This window comes from Vombatus ursinus, unplaced genomic scaffold (assembly GCF_900497805.2).
Source record: "Vombatus ursinus unplaced genomic scaffold, bare-nosed wombat genome assembly UNPS02014779.1, whole genome shotgun sequence".
NCBI lineage: Eukaryota > Metazoa > Chordata > Mammalia > Diprotodontia > Vombatidae > Vombatus > Vombatus ursinus.
In genome coordinates, this window is record NW_020954557.1 from 21,449,372 (window position 1) to 21,477,179 (window position 27,808).

At 37.2% G+C, this 27,808-nt stretch overlaps 1 protein-coding gene across 2 annotated transcripts in view; it reads left to right on the forward strand.

Annotated features, from left to right (window-relative positions):
- STAT4 (signal transducer and activator of transcription 4) overlaps positions 1-27,808 on the forward strand; it is a 140,236-nt gene that overhangs the window by 53,686 nt on the left and 58,742 nt on the right. For both annotated transcript variants that reach the window (XM_027866177.1, XM_027866176.1), the window contains exons 4-5: positions 18,979-19,077; positions 24,731-24,823. In XM_027866177.1, coding sequence (XP_027721978.1) covers positions 18,979-19,077; positions 24,731-24,823 — 192 coding nt within the window. The remainder of the gene's footprint in view (positions 1-18,978; positions 19,078-24,730; positions 24,824-27,808) is intronic.

Sequence of the window (27,808 nt, forward strand, 5' to 3'; positions counted from 1 at the left end):
CGTCCATGTTTTGCCATCTTTGCCAATTTGTTGAGTGAAAAATAAAGCCTCTGAGTTGATTTGATTTGTGTTTCTTTTTTATTATTAATGATTTGAAGCATTCCTTCATATAATGTTACTAATTTGAATTCTTCTTTTGAGAATTATTTCTTCATTTGACCACACATTTATCTTTTGGGGAATGGCTTTTGGTCTTATATTCAGGTTGTCCCTAAAGTCTTAATACTAAGTCTTACTACTAAGACTTTTGGGTCACGCTGTATTTCTGTTAGATGTCTTGACTATCAGATCTTTATCAGATGTCTTTATGAATCAATTGCTTCCCTTCTTCACCTAGCTATATTAATTTTATTCATGAAAGAGCTTTGCAATCATATGTAATTAAAATGATCAATTTTACCTTTTGGGATCACCTCTAACCTTTGTTTGGTTAAGAATTCATCCACTAGCTATAGTTGTGAAAAGCATATGATATCATTCTCTTCTCATTTTTTTTTATGGTTTGATCTTAAATATTCAGGTCACTGAATCACATTGTAAAAATTACTTCTATTATGCAGACTCTCTGAGGAAGCACCAGAATTTTGCCATTGTAAATACACTTTGTTAATTGCATGAGGTATTCCTCTACCTATAGTAATGATAATAGTAATAGTAATCATAGCTTTGAAAAGAGTTTTCAAAAATTATTTGGTCTACCTAAATTCCATCTGGCCTATAAAGTTAGGGTTGACCATTCACTTTTTATTCCAAGTAACTCCAATCCCTCTTAGCCACCCACCTTCATTCTACTGTATCCCCAAGCTTTCAGCATATAGAGAAAATACAATTCTCAATTGCCTATCACAATATGAGACATGAACAATTTTAGCTATTTTTGTTTATTTGTTTTCACCTTTGTCCATTATAAAAAAACAACAAAATCCTCTGGTGCACCTGTGATCTCATCATTGTGGTTCCTTTTTTTCCCTTATAGATCACAACTCATTCACACATCATCCTATGCAAATCTTGTCCATTGTCCATGCTTCGCTAAAAATTCTCCTAGAGTATCTCCCCAGTGTGCTGGATGATTTCCTCTGGTTCTTTTACTGTATTGTGCTGAATATGAGTACAGTTATCCCTTCCACATCACGGTGGTTAGGGGTACAGTGTCTCCCGGAATCTGGAAAATCTGCATAAAATTTTTGGGTTCTCCCTTTGTATCAGAGAAGAAGTCAGAATTATTATGGTATCAAAAGATAAAACATGTTGATATTGTACAATGCTACACATATATTTTATGCATTTCTAAGTTTCTAAACTTTTTCTATGTCATCTGCTGGCCTTTGCTTGTTATCTGTAGCTTCTGCAAAACTCCTCAAAATTTAATTTCTTATGCTGACCTACCATATATCAAAACCATAATGGGGAAAGTCATGATGTGGAAGGAATAACTATATAATACTTGGACCATCCGTCTGCCATCCCTTACCCTAACATCACCAGCCTAACTCTTCTTCTGGTCATACATGGCCTTGATGATGTCTCTTATGCTATTTCTCAGGGGCAGGTTATCATTGGCAACTCACTGAAGCTTCCTTATACTCATAGGGTGCCTTTCCATTGCCTTTCACATCACCTGCAATTTTTATTCTTCTGAGATGATGGTACTCCATGACTCACAGCCAGTTGCACTAGGAGAATATTAGTATTTTTAATTAGTAGTATTATTAATTATTATGGGTAAAATGAGTAGTATTAATTAGTATGGGTAAAATTAATATTAATTAGTACAGGTTTTTACCCATGGGTATTCCCATTTCCCAAGTGAAATCCAGTCTGACAGCCTCCTCTTAGTTAATTTGAGACCTAGCTTTTATCCACCTTAAGTGCCTTCCAGGCACTTCTTTTTCTTCTTGCTAACATCATCATCATCATCATCATTATAACAATAACAACAGCTAGAAGATAGAGATAAGGACTGGACCTATGATTTCATTGATATTAAGAACTCCCAGATGAGGAAACCCTAGATTAACATATTCTGAGCAGGTGTTAACAGTCTTAGAAAGCTTCCTAGAACACTGAGAGATTAAGCTCTCTGTTCACTACACCATACTGCCTCTCCTAGTAATAATGACAGCACTAGTAGTTGCTTATGTTTATCTAGGGCTTTACATATATTTTATCCTTACAACAACCCCAAGAAGTGGGTGTTATTATTACACTCTTTTTACAAAAGAAGAAATTGAGGCTCAAAGATATTGTGATGTGCCCAGGATCACACGGCTAGAAAGTATGTCTAAGTTAGGATTTGAACCCAGGTCCTTTTGATTCCCAATCCTGGGCTCTAGCCATGACACCATATGTATTAATGAACTAACTCAATGCTCTAGCCATCCAAAATCACGTCATAATCTTGTCAATTTGTATTAACAATGTATTCTCCATTGCTCCATTGATTTTTTTTCTTTTACCTCTGTCTCCTTTGAATGACTAGGGCTTGAATGAGGAAGAAAACATTGAATGGGAGTCATTGCAGTCAGCATAACATCATTTGCAAACAGGAGCATAAAGAGAACCTTACGATGTATAAGGAATCTCTGCATAAGATAGTCATGACACAGAGAAACATTTTTGTCAATAATAATAATTATTATAATTATAACTAGATTTATATAGGTTTAAGGTTTGTATTTTACAAATATTAATTCATGTCTTCATGCTCCTCTTAAATTTTGTGTGTGTTAATAATACCATTTGTGATCTCTTTTATCTGGCATAAATCTACCCTTCTTTGAAGTAGTATAAAAACTGCTGTATGCACCATGTCTTTGTTATTTCAAGAGCTCCTGCAGTACCTAGTACAGTACCTTGAACATAGTTAAGTGTTCAATGTATGTTTATTTAACCCTTGTTCAAATAATTCCTGTGACAAGAAAGTCACTACCCTATAAAGATGCTCATTCCGTTTATGTACAGCTCTAATTATTAGGAAATTTTTCTGATCTAAATTGTGTTGGAAACAGTTGTTTAAGGATATTGTATAGCTTCTTGATGAGCTTTCTAGATCTATTCCTGATGAATGGAGTTGGTTTCTTTAATAGAATTTCATGGATTCCCACCCTACCCCTCCCCTTGCCCCAGTAATTATAGACATTCCAAAAACATTAATTAAGCATTCTATTATGTGCTAGGTACTAGGGATACAAAGATGAAATGCTGATACAACCCTCTCGGAATTTACTACTAGGAAGGATACGACCTGTGCACAGTGATAGGGCAAAAGAGATACAGATAAAGTGTTGTAAAAATTGAATGAGACAGATCATTTCCATCTGAGCTAAGATTTGAAGAAAAAGAATGATTTTTACAAACTTATATGAAGGAGTTTGTTCCAGACATGTGGGATGGCTTGAGCTAATGCACAGAGATGCAGTATGGCAGGTCAAGTTTGGGAAATAACTATTTCATCAAGGTTGGGTAGATTAGATTAAAAGGAATAGTATGATATGAGGTTGGATAGGTAAGTTAGAATTAGGCTGTGGAAGGCTTTAAATTCCTGGATAAAGACATTATGATTACGTTTTTATGGTCTCATTTTTGTTCTTTTTAATATAACTCTTTATATGGGCAATTTAAGGAAGTGTCTACATACTGTAAGTTGAACAGCATTGAATTGAAAGGCATTGCAGGGTCAGTTTGCTATGTGATATTTGAATTTCCTACCATTAGTTTCAAAGTGTGTGACTTCTAAAATAAACATACCAGAAACAATAGGGGTCGGCTTAGAAGATGTTATCAAAGATATTGTTATTGATCCTTAAATACTGAGTTGCCACTACCACCTAAATGCTGTACTGTTCTCTGTGCCCACCATGTTCCGGCACACAGGACTTTACCAGGGCAACATGGAACATGGGAATGGAGAACAAAACAAGGAAGCTGTTACATTGCTAATGCAATGGATCACTCAGAGCCAAAGGATTCAAACATACAAAGGGAACAAAGTGGTTTGCCAGTGTTAAACTTTATTCAATATACAATTTCCAGGGGGCCATCCCTGGTTAAAATAAATACACTTTTAAAAATAAATTCATTTTGGTGTAACTTGCATTAGGACCCACCCATGTAGCTAACAACTGACAGCCTAGATGATTGTCTCATGTATCTGTGGGACCACATTTTGAGCATCACAATTTTTTTAGTTTAAACACTCATTTTTTTAAGATAGGTGTTTACTTTAGCAATCAGAGTTACAGGACCCTTTGGGGCCAAATATGGGCAACCTCTTATCTGACCTAAAAATTCTGAACTCATTGAACTCCTCTTCAGTTTCCATTTCTCTGTGTATATAGATAATTTTGACACTCCCTCAAGAGTTCGAATTTCCGATTTGGTGTATCTGATGGAAAAAAAAAACATTTGGGGATGCTTTGGGGATCGCCTGCATAAATGCCAAGAACACTCAGACCACACCTTTATTTTGCAATTGAGATAAGGTTTTTTCTTTTTTTTTTTTTCCATGTCTACTGTATGGCCTCTTATTTACTGACAGAATGAAAAGGAGTTAAGAAGTTTTATTGCCAAATGAAACTTTAACAAATCGTATTAGTAATTACATCTTTTGAATAATACACAAGGAAAAATAAAGAATAACGTAACTCTTTAATTCATTCTTGTAGAATTTATTTTATAATTACTATTCAATCCTCTGATTCATTTTGTTTTCAGTGTATAAACTACTTAAGAATTAGTTTTCCATATGCTATCATATGTGAACACTTACAATATTTATACCATTATAAACTGACTGGCCAATTATTAAATTTCAGGGTAAACTTTTATACCTTGGAAATAGGCAAATGCTACGTACCAGGGTTTGACGTATTATTTTATTGACTGTCTACACTTAAGAAAGTGATGCAGAAAATGTTAATTGAATTATGTAAATTGAATTTAAATGTGTGTCCTGTGTACCTTTTTTTCAGTCTTGTTAAACATTTAACATCATACCACTTCCATTAAAACCATATCGTAACATATGAAATAGAATATGTTTTCTTAAATTAACTTAATAATAATGCACCAGGAGCATTATCTATTCCTGCAAAATAAAAACAAAAACTCTTGCTACTACTCTCGTTAAAAGAACATTAAATAACAACTCAGAAAACCTGGGTTTTATTCCTAGTTACACCACTAATTCATTAGGTGATAGTCAAGTCATGTCTTTCCCATATATCTTCCTAACTCACAGAGATGTAGTGAGTATGTAAGCTACACTGACAAAAAAGATGATCTCCAGAAATTTGAGGTACCCTTCAAGTATAGTAATACTCTGTATTATTTTTCCCAGGGTTTTCATGAAGTGTTTAATGGGAGGGGAGAGCCACTATTAGAGGTGAAGACTCCATCATTACAACAACTGTTTAATGTCACTGAAAAGTATGCATAGGTTCCCAAAGTGGGTGATACCACCCCCCTAGGGGATGCTGGAATGATCCAGGGGGGTGGTAGTAACCTTGGGTGCAGTTAGAGGAATTGAATAAAAATAAGGGGGTGGTGGAAGCATAAGGAAAGAAGAGAAGAAAATTTTGAAAAACTGTCCATGCATGTTTCATCTGCTGTGTAACAGAGTAAAAGCTATAGTGATTACATTATTTTCCAAATAAACACACAAAATGCAAGTTATAATTGATCAGTGGTCAAGTCTGCCGATAAGTCTTAACAAGCAAATGTTGGCAGGCGAACCTGTAGCGCTTTGTCAAGAAGTCCAGCATGCATCAGCAGGAATATGTGCATGTAATGACTTGTTTACAATATGATATTATATGCTTATGTGACACAATATTGCATCATCAAAATTTCAATGCAGGGAAAACCCACAAACTTATAATAAATTATTAAATTTAAGATAATATTTTTTAAAATGTTATATTTTTGAAATTATGCAAATTTCAGGGAGAAAAAGCCATTAAAGGATTAAAGAAAGTAGATTTCCATGAGGGGCCTTAAGTGATTTTTTTTTAAAAGGGGGTGGTAGGGCAAATAAGTTTGGAAACTTCTGTTAGAGTGTCAGGTGGAAGACAGATCTAACAACTATTTTTTTTTTGGTTCTTCTAGGATAATTCCCAGTCTTGATTTTGTGATAACCCCTGGGTATTGCTAATTATCTTCATGAGATGTCTCAAGTTTTCATTGATGTTCAAATTATTTTCTCTGAAAACTAAGGGCCTTCACTTTGTAAAAACTGTTTGAGGAGATATTAATAGATATAGATATATACACACACATATATGTGTGTGTATATATAACCTTTATTTCAGCAAGACTTTTGAAAAACTCCTTCATAATATCCTTATGGAAGAAGGATATGTAAAACGAGCTGGAGAAGGAAATGGCAAACCACTCTAGTATGTTTGTCAAGAAAACCCCAAAGGAGAGTCAGATATGACTGAAATGACTGAACAACAGCAACAAAAGTGTTGCATACCAGAGATAGAGGGGCTTCACAGTTGGTTAACAGAATGTTTGTTAATGCATCAGTGTCAACAGAGTTGGAGATTTAGTGACATAGCCTATCCATCCTGTTCAGTATCTTCATCAATGACTTGAATGAAGACATAGAAGGCATGCTTATCAGTGGTGCGGATGACATGAACCTGGGGGACAGACAGATTAAGGCCTTAAAAATATCTTAGCAGGTGTGAACAATGGTGCCAACTGTTACACAGAGATAGACATCTGCTTGGAAAGCTATGTTGCTGGCAGTCCAGTGGCTATTCAACTGCAATTAACTTAGATAAGTTTGGAAGATAGGGTTGGCTTCTGATAGAATGTAAGCTCCTTGAGGGTAGGGACTATTTCTTTTTTGTCTTTGTATCTTCATTACCTAGCACACAGTAGGTATTTAATAAATGTTGATTGATTCATACAACTGTTATAAAAATCATGTATGTGCCCATAAGAATCTTAATGCCCTGAACTATATAAACTCTTTGTGGAACAGTTTATGGGTTGTTTCTAAATGGGTAAGTTTTTAGTCTTTAGTAATAATGCCTGGATTAAGAAGTCTGAGAGCTGATGGATGGGTGAGACTGACAAAATTTATTTTGTTATCTATTAAATAAAACTTACATGGAACACAACCCCTCCATCCCTGAGTAGATAGACTCAAGAGTTGTGGCCCAGAATGATTCACTACTTGGTAGTCAAAATCATGATAGTGAGCCTCTCAAGCTTAGTTTGAGAGGCAGTGTAGTATGGCAGATAGAATGATAGCATCAGGAAGACATGAGATTGAATCTTACCTCTGACACTGACTACTCATGTGCCCTAGGGAAGTCATTTAGCCTCCCTAAGTCTTTATCTTCATCTGTAAAATGCTAATAATAATGTCTGTAGCAATTATCTCAAAGGATTGTGGGGAGATTCAAATGAGATAATATATATAAAGTACTTTGCAAATCTTTAGGCACTTTATTAGTGCCAGTTATTATTAGTTAGTGTGATCCTCATAAAATAGGAAGAGGTCATCAGTGACCCTTTATTCATATCTTTTCCAGCTAAATTGGACCTGCCAGAACCTCACTCTCTATGGTCTTCTTTTATTGACAGAGTCTTAGCTTGAATTGATAGTAGCATGGTGTTTGGGTCATGGAGGTTAGAATATTGTGTTCCATCCTGAGTGCTTTATTTTAAGAGTAATTGTTGTCCAGGCGGAGTGTGTCCTCAAAGTGTTAGCCCTATGTTTCATTTCAGGTATGAGTCGACAATTCCATGAACTGTTCTACCTCCTTTTGGGACATACTTGGATCATAGACCTTGGACCCTTAGAACTCATCAGTCCAACTCCTTCACTTTACACATATGGAAAATGAGGTCCAGAGATGTTAGGTGACATCTCATGGATAATAAGAGGCAGAGCTGGGATTCCAACTGTGGCCCCAAGTGTATCGCTCTGTCTACTGCAACATTCTGTAGCAGACGATAACAATATTCAAAACTAAATATATCTCATAATTAAAGGTAGGGTGGCTAGCATCCCCAGAAGGGTAATCCCATAAGAAAATATGTGATTATCTTCTAAGAGCCAAATTAAGAAGTAATCATTATTTGGTCATTTATGTTCAAATTGTCTTCAAATTGTTTATGTGTGTATGTAGCAAATCATGTTCAAAATAAGCCTGTATAGTTTTGTTACCATGCCTATTTAGTAGATGACTAACTTCATGGTCTTTTCCTTTAAAAAAAAGTAAGCCAATGTTTCATCTGTTGATACCTATTCATTGCACAAGCAGGTAAATTATTCTCATATAAAACAATAAACCCTAGGATAGTCATCATGGGCCTTACATGGCTCTCTCTCTTTCTTAATTATTTATTTGCCAACTAAGTGATATACTTTCATAGCAAATAGTTATGTCCTAAAAAAAAAACATGATAATAAAAAGAAAAAGGAAAAATTTGAAAGGGATCACTTAGGAAATTAACACTATTTCCTGACAAGGTCGTGCTTGTAAGGAGCAGGCTAAAAACTGATAACATGATAGAGTGCAATAGTGTGGTTGAAAGTAAGAAAAATATTTTAAAAACATTTTACTAGCAACAACTTTCAGCATTTTTAGTGCATGAACTTTCCTTGAAGAAATGTCGGGAAAGTCCCTGCCTTTTATTATTTTGAAATCCCCACATGCAATCATCCACTTGTCAGGAGTTTCTTTTCATGTTCTGTACAAATACATTTCCTGGCTATGACTCAATCTCATTTTTGTTGACTTTATAAACAGCATTCGCCATTGCTGCAAATGTACGTGGCGGGATTTTTTTTGCTTTTTTCCTTATTTGACAGTCAACTAGCATGTGTCAACACAAATGTGAAGCATTTGTGCTAGTTAATTGTTTGTATAGCATTCTCGTGCCTGGCAATATGCTTCACAAATAACAAATCCAGAAGACACAGTGGCTACCTTGAAACCCTTCTGTCTTTAAAGGCTCAGCTTAGATGCCACCTCCTCCTTAGTGCCTTTCTTGATCCCCCCAGCTAAAATCAATCTCTCTTTAGTCCTGTTTTCTTATAATGTGTAATCTGGCTTACTTCATTTGCCCTTCTCACATTCTAGCTCATATCGTACTTATCTGTGCATATGCTATGTTCTTCCAATTAGACTATAAACTCAAATAGGTCCAGGATTTTTCTTATTCCACATCTATATCTCTAGTGACTTGCAAAATTAAACCTAATTAAATATCAGGTATTTAATGATTTTTGAAGTGAATTCTGATAGAAATGGTAAGTGAAAGTAGACATGATTCTAGAAACTATTTCTGTTTTCTGTTGGTTTTTGCAGTAGTGTATGTCCTCATTTAGGGAGGTAGCTAGGTAGCGCAGTGAATACAGTGTTGGGCAAGAAGTCAGGAGGACCTGGCCTCAGACATTTACTAGCTGTGTGACCCTGGGCAAATCACTTGACCCTGTCTGCCTCAGTTTCCTCATCTGTAAAATGAGCTGGAGGAGGAAATGGCAAACCACTCCAGTATCATTGTCAAAAAAATGGAAACTAATGTAGAAAAAAAAAAGAATTTGCAGTTGACTCTAAATAAAGATGGAAAGCAGGGGCCTTTCTGAAGTTGAAAAAATTTATTCCAAGCCCAAGGCTTGACGGAAGAGAACGCCAGGACTCAGATTACACTGAATCCTTCAGTTTCCTCAGCCTTTTAAAAAAGATGGCACAATTTAGCAATACTGATGATTTCACCCTTTCTCTAAATCTCAAGATAGTAATATTAGGCATTTTGCAAGCTGCTACTTTTTTGCTGCAGTTTTTCATTAGGAATCCAAGGGATGAAATAAAGAGAATTAAGAATAGTCATGGGCCTAGAGTTAAAAGAAGTGTGTAAATGGAAGCAGACCAAGATGTTCCATTTTTAGCTCTATGTCAAGGTTCATAAAGAACCACTATGCAGGTAGTATTTGCAATGGAGAAAAAGGATGTCAACCACAGTGCATCCAACTGACTAAAGAAGTAAATATACACAGAGATACGAAGTTTGGCCAAGAGCAAGTCACAGTAATCCAGTAAGAGTGATGAAAATCTGAGCAAGGGATTGGGCCACGTAGGTGGAGAATATATATATTCACATCTGGTGGATTTTGTGCTGGAAGAAGGAGAAGCACAAGGAACAGTTGGAGCTTAGAAAAATAAATAAACTAACAAGTTGAAAATTTCCCAGGAGTATGCCTAGGAGCAGATTTAGCTCTTGGAAAGATTGCAGAGTAAGCAAAATTAATTTTCAAAATCCCATACCCACTATTCCTGTGTCCTTTCCCTATTATTCTGTAGACGCCAGCTCATTCAATCATTAGATTCTAGAAGGAAACTCATTTGAAAAATAATCAACAATTTAGTATGCATTATTTCTTACCTCTCCCAGGACTATCTGCATATTTAAAAAGGACCCCAGGGAAAAGAACCTAAAAGTGTATATTCCTTTTTTTAAAAAATTAATTGGTATTGATATCTTTAGGATTTTTTTGGTTTCAGTTGCTTTTCACTCACATCTGACTCTTTGTGACTCCACCTGGGATTTTCTTGGCAAAGATATTAAAGTGGTTTGCCATTTCCTTTTCCAACTCATTTTTACATATGAATAACTGAGGCAAGCAAAATTAAGTGCCTTGCCCAGGGTCATGTAGCCAGCAAGTGTCTGAGGCTGGATTTGAATTCACAAAGATGTCTTTCTGATTCTAACCCACTAGTGCTCCATCTACTACACCTAGCTGCCCCTTTCCTTTTTACATCACCTAAATGTCTTCCCTTCAAGAGAGTTATTCCTTATTACAAAGGGTTTTAAAATTAGGAAAAAGGGGGGAAATCAGTAAAATTTATCCATATATGGAAAAAAATAATTTAGATATGTACTATTCATTACCCCCCCTCTCCCACCTTCACCTCTGCAAAGGAGTGATTAGAAGTGTCTTCTACATCTCTTCTTTGGGATCAAAACTGTTTTTAGTAATTTTGGAATAAGAATGAATGGTGGAATTTCTGGCATCTAATACCAAGTGTGAGTGAGGGCTTCCCACTGAATTTGCAATCATACCATGAGCTGACTTCTCTGATACAGCCAGCCCTAATTGTGAGAGAAGTGAGTAGGTGAGATATTGCCCACTCTTTTACTATCAGTAATTAAAACTTAAGAGTTGTATATGAGGATGGCGATCGAGGAGGAAAGGGTTTGAAGGAAAGACAAAGAGGAGCTTGGTTTGTGGCAGAAATATATTAAAACATGAATGTATTTTTAAAAAGTACGAGAGGTAGCCTGTGTGAAAACACAACCTCAGTTGCCTCTGATACACAGAGACTCTATAACCTATAAGCAAGTGTACGAAGCACAAGACCTGGAGTTAGGAAGACCTAAGTTCAAATATGGCCTAAGATATTAGCCATGTGACCATTGGCAAATTATTTAACTTCTCTGCCTCAGTTTCCTTATCTGTAAGTAGGGAAATAATAATAACTACCTCTATCCCATAAAAAAAGCTTATCCCATAATATCCATTTTTCTAGTGTAGGAGCTCTTAACCTTTTTTGTGTCCTTGGACCCATTTGGCAGTCTGTTGAAGTTCATGGATCCCTTCTCAGAATAATGTTTTTAAACACACAAAATAAAATGCATAGAATCATAAAGGAAAGTAATTATATTGAAATACAGTTTCAAAACCTGAGGTTCTGTTGTGCTTTTTAAATATCTTTAAATACATTTAAGATGCAGTAGATAGAGTGTTGGGCCTGGAATCAGAAAAATTCCTCTTCCTGAGTTAAAATCTGGCCTCAGACCCTTACTAGCTATGTGACCTTGGGCAAGTCACTTAATCCTGTTTGCCACAGTTCCCTCATCTATAAAATAAACTGGAGAAGGAAATGGCAAATCACTCTAGTATCTTTAACAAGAAAACCCAAATGGGGCCACAAAGAGTCAGACATGACTGAAATAACTTAACAACTACAAAAAAACCCGTAAGCCAATTATTTATATATTCCAAAATGCCATTTAAAAATTATTTATATTAACATATATGAGAGGAACTCAGGTCTTTCTAGCCTCAAATACAGCAATATATCCATTATTCTTGATTTCCTCACAGATGTAGGGGATAAAACAAGTTCATGGCCACTAGGTTAAGAACCCTCATTCTCTAGACTATTTATGGGCATAAGTTCTGTGATTGATCTTCTGACAATACTTCTTCCCTCTATATTGAGGATAAGGGTACAAAGCTATTGTGAATTGAAACTGTATTTCTTTTAGATGAAGCTGAAATTATGAATACAATAAAATAAGGCTTAACCTGTTCAAAACATCTTTGGGCTTCCAAAAAAAATAAACAGTGTGTAAGGAGAACCCCAAGGGTCTACTCTCAGGTCAAATGTTTAAGAAAAATTTTTTTCTCCCTATTGTTCAGGATCCTGGAGATACTGAGATCTAAGAGATAGCAGAACACCTCAATTTATATCCTCAAAAGAAAGGGCTGATCAGCTTTCAGTGAAGAGTATAAAATGTGTACTCAACTACCCATTTTAGTACTTTGGATCTTTTGTGGCTCTCCAAGTACATATCCACCAAGTACCCAGATTGATGGTCTTGCATTCCCCAAACAGTTATCATTATTTCTTGTATTTGACATTTTATTAATTAAGAGTTTAATGTCAAACATTGCAGGAGTAGGTCTATTACACAGCAGTGTAATCTTTTACGCCACTAAAGCCCTTCGGTGCATCTCAGCACATCTCAAGTGACAGGCATTCTACTCTCTGACCTTGTTTCCTGGAAGGAATCCATAGCAGGGGAATGCTAAGAATCATGGTAGGGAAAGTTTCACCAGAAGCTCTGTCCTTGACTTAGCACTTCCCAGCCAGGTTAAGAGTGCTGCTGACAGCTTTGCATGATAGATGTGCTCCTGAAAATTCATCTGTAAATTTTTTTTGTACATCAAATTGTACATCAAATGTCCTAGGTGAGGTTGATATTTAAAAGAATCCTGTGATGTTTTTGTAAAGCAATCATTTTGTCAAATAATCACCCCCTAATTTATTTTCTTAGAGTCATTTTATTTAGTAAGATAACTTATTTTATGTAGTGGATAGCAGTATAGTCTTTGAAGTTGGGAAGACTTGGGTTCTAATCCTAACTGTGATTCATACAGGCTGTGTGACTCTGGGCAAGTCAATTAGCCTCTTAGCGCCTCTAAGCATTTCTTTAAATTTATGAATTACAGAAGAGTTATCTATCTGTTCCAACAAATGAATGAAGATTCATCTATTTATTTAGATAATATATTTAATAAATTTATTAATTTAATTTACTTATTTAATAAATGCTTACATTGGTCTAGCTTCTGGGACTACAAAAGCAAAAGTGATGGTAGTACCTGCCCTCAGGGAACATATTTCCTAAAGGGGAAAACAATACATAGAGTGATGTGGTAGCCAGGGACAGGGATTTTGGTTGGGAAAGTTACAGGGGTGATGAGAGGAGCAACAGGGAGTAAAATAGACCTATACACCCTTTCCAGTATCAGAGGCGGTGTCAATTCGATTATAATTCCAGACCTGGAAAAGTTGTAGGGGTTGGAGAGGAAATGGGCAGGTGATATGGGAGGGAGACAAAAGGGGTGAGTTCAGTAAGGTGGCAAAGAAACTAACAAGAAGATGGAAGGGAAGTAAAATGAAATGTGCCTGGAACCGCTACTCAGATGACAATGAGACAATTCACTATTTCTGTACAATTCTGAGACAATTTACTGCTATGGTGAGCCAACGTGACATTCACTGATCAGACCCTTAGGCGCCCAATAGGATTGAAAGAGTTCATTTCTTCAAGGCATGGTATCTGGTCTGGGAGGCAAAATGGCTATCAAGAAGATGGCAGGGGAATTTCTACACCAGAGTTCCTGTATCTGTGAAAACACAGAAGTGGACTAAAAAAATTATTTTCTAAGCTCCATTTTTCTTAAAACAACCTACACGAACTGTTTACATAACCATACATAAAGAAAAATGTAATCACATAATTGGATGGGATTTTGTTAATGTAGTTTCCTTGTGTTGTTTGGTCATTAAAAAAGTTCAAACGTAGAACAGGAAGTAGGTGGTAAGATTGGACAATTTCCTTGCCCTACCTGGCTAGCATTTTGGATATTCTATAACTTATTATCATTGTTGTCAGGTTTTTAAAATAAGAATTTAACTATTTAATCAATATAGTTTTTCATTCTCTAGATTCCCTAGCTAAATGAATTGCTTGTCCAAAGAGAAAGAGGAAAACAGTGGAGTGGTGTGGAGTGAAGTGGAAAGTAGCATTAAATTGAGAATCAGACCTGGATCGTACTCCTGGTTTTGACATTAATAAACCATGTGACCCGAGACAATCATTTTCTTTCTCTGAGCCTCAATTTCTTCACCTGTAAAATGAGGTGGTTGGATTAGATGATCTCTAAGATCCCTTCCAATATTCAATATGTCTAATTACTTATAATTTAAATACCTTGAAGGGCAGAAAACAAGTATCTATAGGAAGAGCAAGCTCATCCCTTCAATATACATTAGGGTACTTACTTCATTGATGCCTATCACCTTTCTAAATTCTCCAGAGCTAAACTCTGGAATAATGTAGTAAACTGCCAAGTAATATGGTAGAGTGGAAAATGTGCTAGATTTGGAGTCAAAGTATGTGTAGGTCAAAATCTCCAGTCTACAACCCACTAAGTAGCATAGTAGACACAGAACCGGGTCTAGAATCAGGAAGATCTGTGTTCAAATCTGGTCTCAGACACTTACTATTGTATAACCCTGGGCAAGTCTCAGACACTATTGTATGATTCTGGGCAAGTAACTTTTCTTTGCCTCAGTTTCTTCAATTACCAAATGGGGGTGATAATAGCACAGGCCTTCTCCAAGTCCTTAGAGAATCAATCAATCAATCAATAGGCATCAATGAAGTATCTATGTGCTAGACACTTCAATAAATATTGGGGTTGCAAAGACAAAAAAAAATAGTTCCTGATGTCAAGAAGATTATATTCCATCAGAGAGACAACATGAATTTATATATATATATATATGTATACATGTGTATATATGTACACATGTCATATATGTATATTTGTATGTGAATAAATAGAATAAAAATATGTAAATATGCATAGATAAATGCAAAATAAATACAAAGTAGTTAAATATAGTTAAGTGAGGCTTCATGTCAAAAGAGGTGCTTCAGATGAGTCTTGAAGGAAGTGAAGGATTCATTCGCTGAGGAGGTGAGGACCAAGTGTTTTTCAGGCATAGGGGAGCCCAGGGCAAAGGCACCAAAGACAGGAGATGGAGTGTTGTGTGTGAGAAATGGAGGAAAGGCCCATTTAGCTGGACCACAAAGTGCGAGATGGGAGTAATTGTCCAGTTGGTTTTCAATAATGAGATTGAAAAGATACGTTGGTCAAATTGTGAAGGCCTTTGTCCTTTGCTGCTAATTTTGGATTAATTACCATTGATCCACTGGGTGAATTATTTATATGCTTTATTTTGTCGTCCTGGTTTTGTTGTCCTTTTGGTCATTTTAGTGCCACTTTACACTGCTCCCAGAGGGGAGAAAAAAAAAGATGGATGACTTGGAACATGAGTGTATGCTATTCACAGGCAAAAATTTCCACAACGTATCCATCTACCTCGGGCATCTTGCCATCTGTCCCACCTCTGTCTCCCTCTCTCCATCTGGTATAGCTTCCTTCTAAGGACCATGACCTCTCCATCGGGAAGTTAATCTACTCAGTTTTGAAGCTTTACCCCGTCTTTGAGCTGTCCTAATTGGTGAATGAAAATTCCTCCTCTCCCCACTATAGGTAGCCAATCACAAACCATGTTTCACAACCTTTTCCCTGAGATATCTTGCCATATGCCAGCCTCAGCAGGTGCCTCAAGCCCTCTTCCTGGCTCCCAACTGACTTATGGTTCCATTCATTATTCCAATGACGCTGCAGACCCAAATTCACTTCCTGATCACCATTCCACAATTAGAATATAAGCTCCATGAGGTCAAGAACTGTGGCTAAGTAAAGTAGGGAAACTAGGAAAGAGCCAAAAAAGATGCATTAAAACACCTTGAAACACAGATTCAGACAGTGAATAACAAATAGACCAGTACACAGTACATAGGTACACAGCCTTGAAGACTGGGGCAACTAGTTTTTTTTAATTCAATTTTATTTTACTTCAGTTCTGACTTCTCTCTCTCCCTTTTCTCCCTCCCCATCAAACTGAGTGGGAAATCTGTCTCAAAGCCAAGATTTCAGTATGACTTCAAATCCAGTAGACAGAGAGTAAAACAGGCAATGCAGTTAACACTTCAAAAAAATTTTTGTAATAAAAACAAAGGCAGGGTGGCAAAGAACTGGAAATTGAGGGGCTGCCCATCAAGTGGGGAATGGCTAAACAAGTTGTGGTATATGATTGTGATGGAATACTATTGTGTTATAAGAAATGATGAGCAGGTTGATTTTAGAAAAAAACATAGAAAGATTTGCATGAAATAATAAAGAATGAAATGAGCAGAACCAAGAGAACGCTGTATACAGTAAGAACAATATTGTTTGAAGAGTAACTGTGACTACTGTTATTCTGAGTATTATAAATACTCAAATCAACTACAAAGGACTTATGAAAGAAAGCTATCCACCTCCAGAGAAAGAACTGACAAAATAGAAGTATGTGTAGTATGGTTTTACGTGTGTGTGTGTGTGTGTGTGTGTGTGTGTGTGTGTAAAATGGTAGCCTTCTCTAGTGTGGGATGGAGAGGGAAGGAGGAAGACAGTTCAGAACTTAAAATATAACCCAAAAAATAGTTAATTAAATTTTTTAAAATGTTTAAAAAACAACAAAGGCAGGGGACATGTGCACAAATAGTAACCATCTAAGGTTCCACTTCTTCCATAAGGCCTTTCTTTATCACCCTAGCCCTTAACGATCACTTTCTCCTAGGATTTCAGGGAGTCTTTATTGTCTGTGCCACTCATTTGGGACATAGTTTATGCTAAGTTGTATTTTTATTAATCCTTTATACTTATAGTATTTTGGCTTCCCAACTTGATTTAAGCCCCTCAAAGACAGAGTAAGTGTCACATATTTCTTCTTGTTATTTTAATTCAGAATCCAGCATATTATTCATCTGAATGTCCAACTATAGATACGGATACTTAAAGGGCTGTCAATCCAATGTTATGTCATAATAAATTCATCAATACGGCATAGTAAATAGAATTCTGGACTTGGAATCAGGTAGACTTGGGTTCCACTCCCATGTAAAAAATTTACTAGCCATGTGAATCAGAATAAATCATTTAACCTTTTAAGCCCCGATTTCCTCAAAATGAGAATAATAACATCTACCTCACTGGGTTATCTATATGGATCGAATGAAATAATATGTGTAAAACAGTCAAGTCAGAAAGTGTTGGTTAAGTGCTTACTATGTGCCAGGCACTGTGTTAAGCTCTAGGAATATGAATACAAGTAGAAAGGAAGATAGTCACTGCTAATGGGGGGAAATAGCACATAAAAGGTAAGAGAAGACACCATGTGGGGCCATGGTAGAAGAAGTCTGGAGAATTAGGAGTGGGGGCTGGAGAGTCACTAAGACATGGCTAGCCTGGGTGCTTTCCTTAAAATGGATGTTCTGAAGGGAAGTAGTCAATCAGAGGGCAGCTAGGTGGAACTGTGGATAGAGCACCAGGCCTGGAATCAGGAAGACTTATTTTCATGAGTTCAAATCCACTTGCTAGCTGTGTAACCCTGGGCAAGTCACTTAACCCTGTTTGCCTCAGTTTCTTCATCTGTAAAATGAGCTGGAGAAGGAAAGAAACTCCAATATCTTTGCCAAGAAAACCCTAAATGGGATCATAAAGAATTGGACATGACTGAAAAATGACTGACCAACAACAAAGCCAATTAGAGGAAGGGGCTGCAGAGGTGGTGTGTATTTCCTATTTGAGAAATCTGGGGTAAAGTGCTGTTCTATGGGGAGGAGGCTTCTATGGCATGATAGAAAAAAATCCCAAGAATCAGGAATCCTGAAAAGGAATGAAATAATTGTCAACTTGTTAAAATACTTTGAAAGCCTTCAAGTTATACATACATACATACACATGTACACACACATATGTATATGTATATGTATATGAGCTATTATGGTGTTGGTGATGATGATGATGATAATGATGATGATGATGATGATGATGATAAAGAAGTCATCTCTAGTTTGGGCAATAAGCAACATTTAGCCACTTGGTTTTTCCTAGTAGATTTTTACAATAGGCTAGTCTCTTTTCTGTGTCCATGTATTTATCACTGAGGAAGTCCTATAGTTTTCTGGTGTTTGATACAATCAACACATCTGTACACTGGGGTATCTAGAGAATCCTACCATCAATAGACAATCCTTCTTCTACTCAATAAATGTTTGTTGGTGGTGATGGTAATATTTCAATACAAGTATAGCAATATAATATAAAAACCTAGATTCACAGAAAATATACTTTCTAATTAATATTGGAAAAAGTTGTTAAAGCAAGGGATACAATAAAATGGACTTTGAATCAGAAGACCTGGGTTCAGATCCCAGCTAGCTTCACTACTTATTACTTGCATTTTTTTCTTTTATATCTATATCTGTATCTATATCTATCTATCTATATACACATATATATATATTTACATAGATATATAGATATGTATTTTAGGGCTGTTTCTTTATATGCACCATGAAGAAGTTGAACTAGAATACTTCAAGGGGCTTTTAGTTCTAAATTTCATGATCCTAAGGTCACTTGCAGTAAGGAAACAGTTAAATAAATTTATTGCTGACTTTTAGATAGAGAAGATTCTTTCTTATGCATGTATTTTAATTTTTACATCATTTATTTTTGTTCATTTTTTTTCTTAGGGGAAATACCATGGAAATCCTATGCACATAGCAGTAGTTATTTCCAATTGTTTAAGAGAAGAAAGAAGAATATTGGCTGCAGCCAGCATGCCTGTACAGGTAATGTCATCACCTTAAACTCAACTCTTTTGAAAACCTAACTCAACAGTTCTCCAAACTATCCTTGCTTTCTTCTGTCAATGTTTATTCCTAGATAACCACTAGCCTAGATTTGGCCCTCATTACCTTACTCCATAACAGACTCAAAGAATAGTTAGTTGCTAGCAGGCAGTTCGGTGGCGCAATGGATGGAGAGCTGGACCTGGAGTCAGGAAAAATTCATCCTGAGTTCAAATCTGGCCACAGAAATGTAACTAGTTGTGTGACTCTGGGCAAGTTGCTTAATCCTGTTTGCCTCAGTTTCCTCATCTGTAAAATGAGCTAAAAAAGGAAATGGCAAATCACTCCAGTATCTTTGCCAAGAAAACCCAAAGTGAGGTCATGAAGAGTCAAACATGACTGAAATGACTGAACAATACAGTGGTTAATGTAGCAGGACGTTTCTAGAAGAGTACCCCCAAGGATCTGTATGGGCTAACTTTTTTATCAGTGACTTGGATAGAGGCATAGATTGCATGCCCATCAAATTTGCAAATAACACTTTAAAGGTGAAAGGGATAAACAACACATTAGATGTGAATCCCAAAGGATCTTGACAGGCTAAAGCACTAAGCTGAATCTAATAAAGACGAGATTTGATCAGGACAAACGTAAAGTCTTACACTCAGGTTCCAAAAATCAACTTCTTAAATATAAGATGAGGGAGGATTTGTTAAACGGTAGAGGTGTCAAACATGCAGCCCACCAGCCACATGAAGCTCACAGCACTCCCAAGTGTGGCTTGAATCAGATTAAAGTGTAACTGGGAAATGCTTAACAAAATAAATACAATACAAAAAAAAAACATTAATATGTGACTTTTTATATCAATAGGCAGCGTAAGGGATCCTTATGTATGGTTTGATGGCTCCCGTTCCTATTTGAGTTTGATAACACTGGCATGCTCTGAAAAAGATCTGAGGGTTTTAGCTCAATACAAGTCAATAGGATGATGTGACAGCCAAAAAAGCTAAGACAGGGGCAGCTAGGTGGCGCAGTGGATAGAGCACCAGCCCTGGAGGACCTGAGTTCAAATCCAGCCTCAGACACATGACACTCACTAGCTGTGTGACCCTGGGCAAGTCGCTTAACCCCATTGCCTAGCAAATAAATTGGAAAAAAAAACCCAACCAAAAAAAAAAAAGCTAAGACAGTCTTGGTCTTTATTAAGACGCATGGCTTCCAGGAAATGTTGTTTTGTCAATTAGTTGTGCCCAACTCTTCATGATCCCTTTCAGGTTTTTCTTGGCAGAGGTACCGGAGTGGTTTGCCATTTCCTTCTCCGACTCATTTTACAGATAAGGAAACTGAGACAAACAGGGTTCACTGACTTGCTCAGAGTCACACAGCTAGTAAGTGTCTGAGGTCATATTTGAACTCAGGCGCTCCTAACTCCAGGCCTGGCACTCTATCCACTGCTCCACCTCGCTGCCCATTTTCAAGAAATAGGTAAATGACAGTTTACCCTCAATGAGCCACCCTCACTGAGACTTCATCTGTAGCATTTTATTAAGTTCTAGGAGCCATAGATTAAGAACATTGAGACACTTGGAGAGTGTTCAGAGAAAGGTATCGTGGATGGTGAAGGGCCTTGAATTCTTGACATTTTAAGATCAGTTGAAAGAACTGGGAATATTTAGCCTAGAGAAGACTTTGGAGGGACATGAAAACTCTCTTTAAGTATCTGAAGGGCTATCAGGGGAAGGAATGATTAGATTTATTCCATTTGGCTTCAGATGGCAGAATCAGGAGAAATGGGTTGTGGCTGTAAAAAGGCCGTTTGAGGCTTGACTTCAAGAAAGAATTTCTTAACAATTTTTATTGCTGTTGTTCAGTCATTTTTCAGTCGTACCCAACTCAGTTTGGGGTTTTCTTGGCAAAGATACTGGAGTGGTTTGCCGTTTTCTTCTCTAACTCATTTTATAGATGAGGAAACTGAGGCAAACAGGGTTAAGTGACTTTCCCAGGGTCAGGTGGCTAGTAAGTGTCTAAGGTCAGTTTTTAACTCAGGAAGATAAGACTTCCGCTGCATCGCATAGCTGCCCTTCCTAACAATTAAAATGTTCTAAAGAGTAATAACTTTAAGTGGTGAGCATTCACTCTTTGAAGATCTTTAAGTAGATCCTGGATGACCACTTGTTGGGTATGTTACAGGGAGAGTCAGGAATTCCTTAGTTCAAATCTAATCTTAGACGCTTACTAGCTGTATGACTCTGAGCAAGTTATTTAACCTCTATCTGCCTCAGTTTCCTCAATTCTCAAATGGGGATAATAACAGTAACCTCATAGACTTGTGAGAATCAAATGAAATAATATTTATGAAGTGCTTAGCATGGCACATAAATATTCATTCATTCATTCATTCATTTATTTATTTGTTTGTTTATTTATTTATTACCTACCCTTTTCTTCCTTCCCTTCTTTTCATGTATGGATTGGATTAGATGACAGCTGAGGTCCTTTCCAGATCTAAAATTCTGTGGTTCTGTAAGGCAGAGAGATCAACTGGGAAGCCATTGCATCAGTCCAGGCAAAAGGTGATGAGTGAGGGGCAGCTAGGTGGTGCAGTGGATACAGCACTGGCCCTGGAGTCAGGAGGACTTGAGTTCAAATCTGCCCTCAGACACTTGACACTAGCTGTGTGACCCTGGGCAAGTCACTTAACCCCATTGCCTCACCCAAAAATTTAAAAAAAAAAGACAAAAAGGTGATGAGGGCTTGAACTAAAGGTGTGATTGTCTTAGTAGTGAACTAGGATCTGATGCAGAGGGCACTGTGAAGAAAGAAATGGCAAGCCCATTCTAAACTTCATGTCTTTCCTCAGGTTGTCCTCATCGAGAATATACTCCTTTTTTCCTTCTGTCTTTCTAAATATTACCTATCTTTCAATGCCCAACTCAACCTCCCCTCCTCTGACTCTTCTAGCCTTCATTAATCCCTCTCCTCCGAATTTCTATAGCACTTAGCATCTTTACCAATATAGCACACAGTCGTACATTGTCTGGTTCTCGCTAATATTGATTCGTGTGTATTATCCTTATCTCCTCAACTACATTGTAAGATCCTTGAGGGCAAGAGACTTCACTTCTCTATTTCTCACAGCACTTACCTCGGTGCTGAATATCTGGCAAGCACTTAATAAATATTTATTTTACATGTGGGTTTCTGAATTAAGCCTAAGAACTCTGGCTCCACAGACCCTTGCTACTTTTTCCGGGTAGAGTGTGGGCTGTTTGGGGTAATCAGTTGGGAAAGTTCCAGCCCCAGCCCAACCAATGTAAGTTCTCTGTTTATAGAGAGCCACAAATCCAATATCAAAAGCATTTCATTAAAACATAAAAGCAGTGTCATTAACAAGGGAGGATAAACTAGAAGAATTATATACTATTTCATGCAAAAATTGGCTCAGCCTCCTAAGACTCCAGTCCCTAAAACTGATCTTCTCAAATACCCCAGCACATCAGAAGAGGGGTATCGTAACTTCAGAACTCATGACCTAGTTGTAAAACACTTAGGATTTGGTGCCCTCGGCCTCATGAAGTTCTGCTGAAGCCTCTGGGGGTGGGCTGGTGATTCACTGAAGCTTCCTTTTCTGGCTGCAGGATCAATGTGATTCTTCCAGGACTGAGTTTGAAACTCCCATAGTTGCACTGCTTTGTAAGTTTCTCTTTTCTTATCTCCATTCTTTCCTGTGAGGCACAGCTGTTCTCCCCAGCTCTATGCTTCCTAAGACTGGCAGTCTAGAATTTTAAACTTCCTTCCCTCCAGAACAGGCCTCACCAATAGAGTCTTTGCCTAGTGATTTCACCACATTGCAGCCCCTACAACTTTCTGGAAATTGTGACCAGAGAATTTCTTGCAATTACCAATGCTCTCTGGGCCCCACAAAACCTAGGGAAGAAATCCTGCGGACATTTCTCCTGAACCATGCCTACTTCATTATTGATTAATTAAATCACATGTCTGCCCTCCCCTGAAGTCATTAAGTAAATAGTAAAATTAAAAAATATTTACACAATTCAAATCCAGTTACAAGGACTAATTAACTGAATAAATGTACCAAATATTTTTAAACCTCGGACAATGGTCTACAGCATTGGTGCTTTAATGATTTTGTGACAATGAAATTATAACTATGAATAATTTAGTTTAGTTAAAACTTTTTAAAAAATTTTGTTCCTATAGTATTCCACCAGTAAAATGAAAATATGTCTGAAACCTAGTTGTATAGTATAATATTAGCTCATAGGATGTCATAATTATTTAAATAATCCTGTAGGTGGCGCAGTGGATAGAGCACTGGCCCTGGAGCCAGGGGACCTGAGCTCAAATCCAACCTCAGACATTTGACACTTACTAGCTGTGTGACCCTGGGCAAGTCACTTAACCCCATTGCCTAGGTCCAATAAATAAATAAATAATTCTGAATACAGATTATTTCATTTTAATTATGGTGCTGTGGAAAGTGTGCCAGATTGAGTCAAGAAGGCTACATTCAAATATTTGCTCTCTTGCTTATTACCTTTGTGATAGAGGGTCAATTATTTAACTTCTCTGGGCCTCAGTTTCTTCTTCTATAAGACAAAGGGGTTGAACTAGATGGAAGGGAGAAGAGGAATAAGGAAAGCATTTATTAAGTGCCCACCATGTGGCAGGCACTGGGCTAAGCTCTTTACTAATATTATTTCATTTGAACCTCGCAACAACTCTGTAAGTTAGGGGCTATTATTATCCTCATTTTACTGTTGAGGAAACTGAGGCAAACAGAGGTCAACTGACTCACCCAAGGTCATACAACTAGTAAGTACCCAAGGCCATATTTGAACTCAGGGCTTCCTGACTCCTAAGGCAGCTAGGTGGCAAAATGGTTAGAGTACTGGGCCTATAAGTTGGGAAGACTCCTTTTCCTGAGTTCAAATCCAGCTTCAGACACTTATTAGCTGGGTGACTCCGGGTAAGTCACTTCACCTTGTTTGCCTCAGTTTCCTGAGCTGGAGAAGGAAATGGTACACCAGTATCTTTGCCAAGAAACCCCCAAATGGGGTATCCACTGCACCATGTGACTGCCCCATACTAGATACTAGTGGAATATAAAGATACTAATACTACCTTCAAGGAGCTTAGTCTAGTAAGGGAGATAAGATGTAGTGAACTAAATATTATACAAAGAAAGCTGTGGCAAGCACCATAAGTGCAGCACAAGAAGGGAATTTTAAGAGTTTAGGGAAGATAAAATAATATTCAACCCGCATGTCCTTTATTGGCAAACCTTTTCGCATTCCAACCTTAATAAATTTGTTATTCATCATATCTATTACTGGTATAGTAGATAGAATGCTGAACTTGAAGGTAGGAAGACCTGAATTCAAATCCTACCTTTGATTCTAACTATGGGATGCTAGGCAAGTCACTTAACTTTTCTGAGCCTTGGTTTCCTTATTTGTAAAATGTCAATATATATACCTGAAATACCTATTTTTGTAGACTATTGTAAGGCTCAAAAAAGTTAATTTATATAAGTAAACCTCAAACAACTATGGAAATACTAGCTGTAATTATTACCAAAGTGCTATACCAAATTTATTGATACCGTGTAACTGCACTGTTCTTCCAGGGACCCCTGGAAAAGTCTTTGCAGAGCTCTGTGGTTTCAGAAAGGCAGAGAAATGTGGAACACAAAGTGGCTGCCATCAAAAATAGTGTACAGGTAAGTAAGATACCTTTCTTATGTGGAAGACTTGAAGTTGCCCATATATGTCCAGATGTGCATGGCATGATAATTTTATGATAGTTTTATGGCAAGATAAACTTCCCTCTACCATGTAAGTACACTGATCAATATCAAATAAATTCTCCAAGGTAGAGAAAAAAAGACTCTTAAATTTCCTATTCAAAGTAGCATTTATTTGCTCTTTAAAGAAGTTAGAATTTTTCTGCAGTTGCAATGCCATAACTAGGAGACAGACCACCAATCAAGCAATCAATAAGCATTTATTAAGCACCGACTATGTGCCAGGCACTGTGTTAAACACTGAGGATACAGAAAGAAACAAAAGATAGTCCATGCCTTCAAGGAATTTATAATCTATGGTGAGGGTACTTCTTCCCTGAATTTGTTCTAAAGTTGCTATCCCAATCTAAGTAATGAGGGCACAAAGGCAGAGACTCACCCAATCACTCCCAAATTCCCCTCCAAAATAACATTAAAATAATGCCTCAAAGTGAATTCTGGAGTGACAGAACCAACAAAAGGACAGGGTGAAATAATTTTCTAGACCAAGACAACTTACAAGGTTGACAAAAAAGGACTATCTTTGGGGGGTATGAGTAGAGTGCAGTCCAGCACAGACAATGTCCCAGCAAGTCAGCAGCAGGCTTTGGCTGCAACTGAATCATCAGTGGAGGCTTCCAGAGCTCTCGGCCCACAGACAGTAAGGGGGTTAGACAGCTGGTCAGAAAGAGATTACAGGGGACCCTTTGCTGGTGCTGGGAGCAGGACCTGTTGCATTGCCCACACACACCATTCCTGGCTGCAATCCCAGGATGGAGCACTAGCAGGAGTAGGGACCCTCCTCACAGTTCCAGGGTAGGGAAGAGTGCTTGTGATAACTCACAGAGAGTAAAGATGGGAGACAAGACATGCCTTGCTTATTCTATTATCCAGTTTCTGCATGACCAGCTATATCATGGAGGTCTCTCTTCCGATGCTCAGGAGAGTTTGGAAGTTGTGAGGCCAGGAGATACCTCTCCTTAGATCATACCACCTTGGAAGAACTGAAAACTTACAGACCTCCAGAACTGGTTCTGAAAACAGAAGCACAAGAAACCTGAAGCTTGGGACAGTGTCCTCTCCACCCTTGGAGCAGAGCCCAATTTTAATATAAAGTTAAAAATCAAGAAATAGAGTGAAAAAAATGAGCAAACAATAACAGAAAAGAACCTGACCATAGAAAGTTACTATGGCAAGAGGGAAGTTCAAAACACAAACTCAGAAGACAATGAAATCAAAGCAGCTACGTGCAAAGCCTCAAAATAATATGAAAATTGGTCTCAGGACCAAAAACAAACTCCTAGAAGAGCTCAAAAATTGGATAATAGAAGTAGAGCGAAATTTGGGGAAAGAAATTAGAGTGATACAAAAAAATGATGAATAAAGAGACAACAGCTTGGTGAAGGAGGCACTTCCCCTGCCCAAAAAAAAAAAAATACTACATAAAGTAACACCGTAAAGAACAGTATTGACCAAATGGAAAAAGATGTACAAAAATTCACCAAAGAAAAGAACTTAAAAACTAGAAATGGACAAATAGAAAAAGAGGTACAAAAGCTCACTAAACAAAACAATTCCTTAAAAATTAGAATTGGATAAATGGAAACTAATGACTCCATGAGACATCAAGAAACAATAAAACAAAATCAAAAGAATGAAAAAATAGAAGAAAATGTGAAATATCTCATCAGAAAAACAACTGACCTGAAAAATAGATCAAGGAGAGATAATTTTAAAATTATAGGACTACCTGAAAGCCATAATAAAAAAAAAAAGAGCCTAGACATCATAGTTCAAGAAACTATCAAGATAAATTTTCCTGATATCCTAGAACCAGAGGGTAAAACATAAATTGGAAAAATCCACTGATCACCTCCTGAAAGAGATGCCAAAATAAAAACTCCCAGGAATATTATAACCAAATTCCAGAGCTCCCAGATTAAGGATAAAACATTACAAGCATCCAGAAAGAAACAATTCAATTTTTATGGAGCCACAGTCAGGATAATATAAGATTAAGCAGCTTCTATGTTAAAGGGTTGGATATTCTGGGGGGCAGCTAAGTGGCACAGTGGATACAGCACCGGCCCTACAGTCATGAGGACCTGAGTTCAAATCCAGCCTCAGACACATAACACTTTCGAGCTGTGTGACCGTGACCCTGGGCAAGTCACTTAACCCCATTGCCTAGCCAAAAAAAAAAAAAAAATAGGAATAGACATTCCAGAGGGCAAAGGAGCTAAGATTACAATCAAGAATCATTTATGCAGCAAAACTGAGTATAATTCTTTAGGGGGAAATAGATATTTAATGAAATAGAGGACTTTCAAGCATTTCTGATGAAAAGACCAGAATTGAATAGAAAATTTGACTCTCAAATACGAGACTCAAGAGAAAAAGGTAAACATGAAAGAGAAATCATAAGGGATTCAATAAGGTTAAACTGTTTGCATTCCTATATGGGAAGATGATACTTGTAACTCCTAAGAACATTGTCATTATTAGGGCAGTTAAAAGAAATATACATAGAGTGCACAAGTGTGAGTTGATTATGTTGGGATGATATCCAAAAAAAATAAAATTAAGGGGTAAGAAAGAGGGATGCACTGAGAGAAGGTAGAATGGGGTAAATTTTCTCACATAAAAGAGGCATGATAAAGCTTTTACAGTGGAGGGAAAGACAGAGGGTGGCAGACAATGCTTGAACCTTACTCTCATCAGAATTGGCTCAAGGAGGGAACAACATACATACTCAGTTATGTATAGAAATCTATCTTATCCTACATTTATGAGGAGGGACAGAATGAAAGAGAGAGAGAAAGAGAAGGATAAACAGGAGGGAAATAGGATGGAGGGAAAGTAATCATAAGTGGGAACATGAATGGAATGAACTCACCCATAAAATGGGAGTATATAACAGAG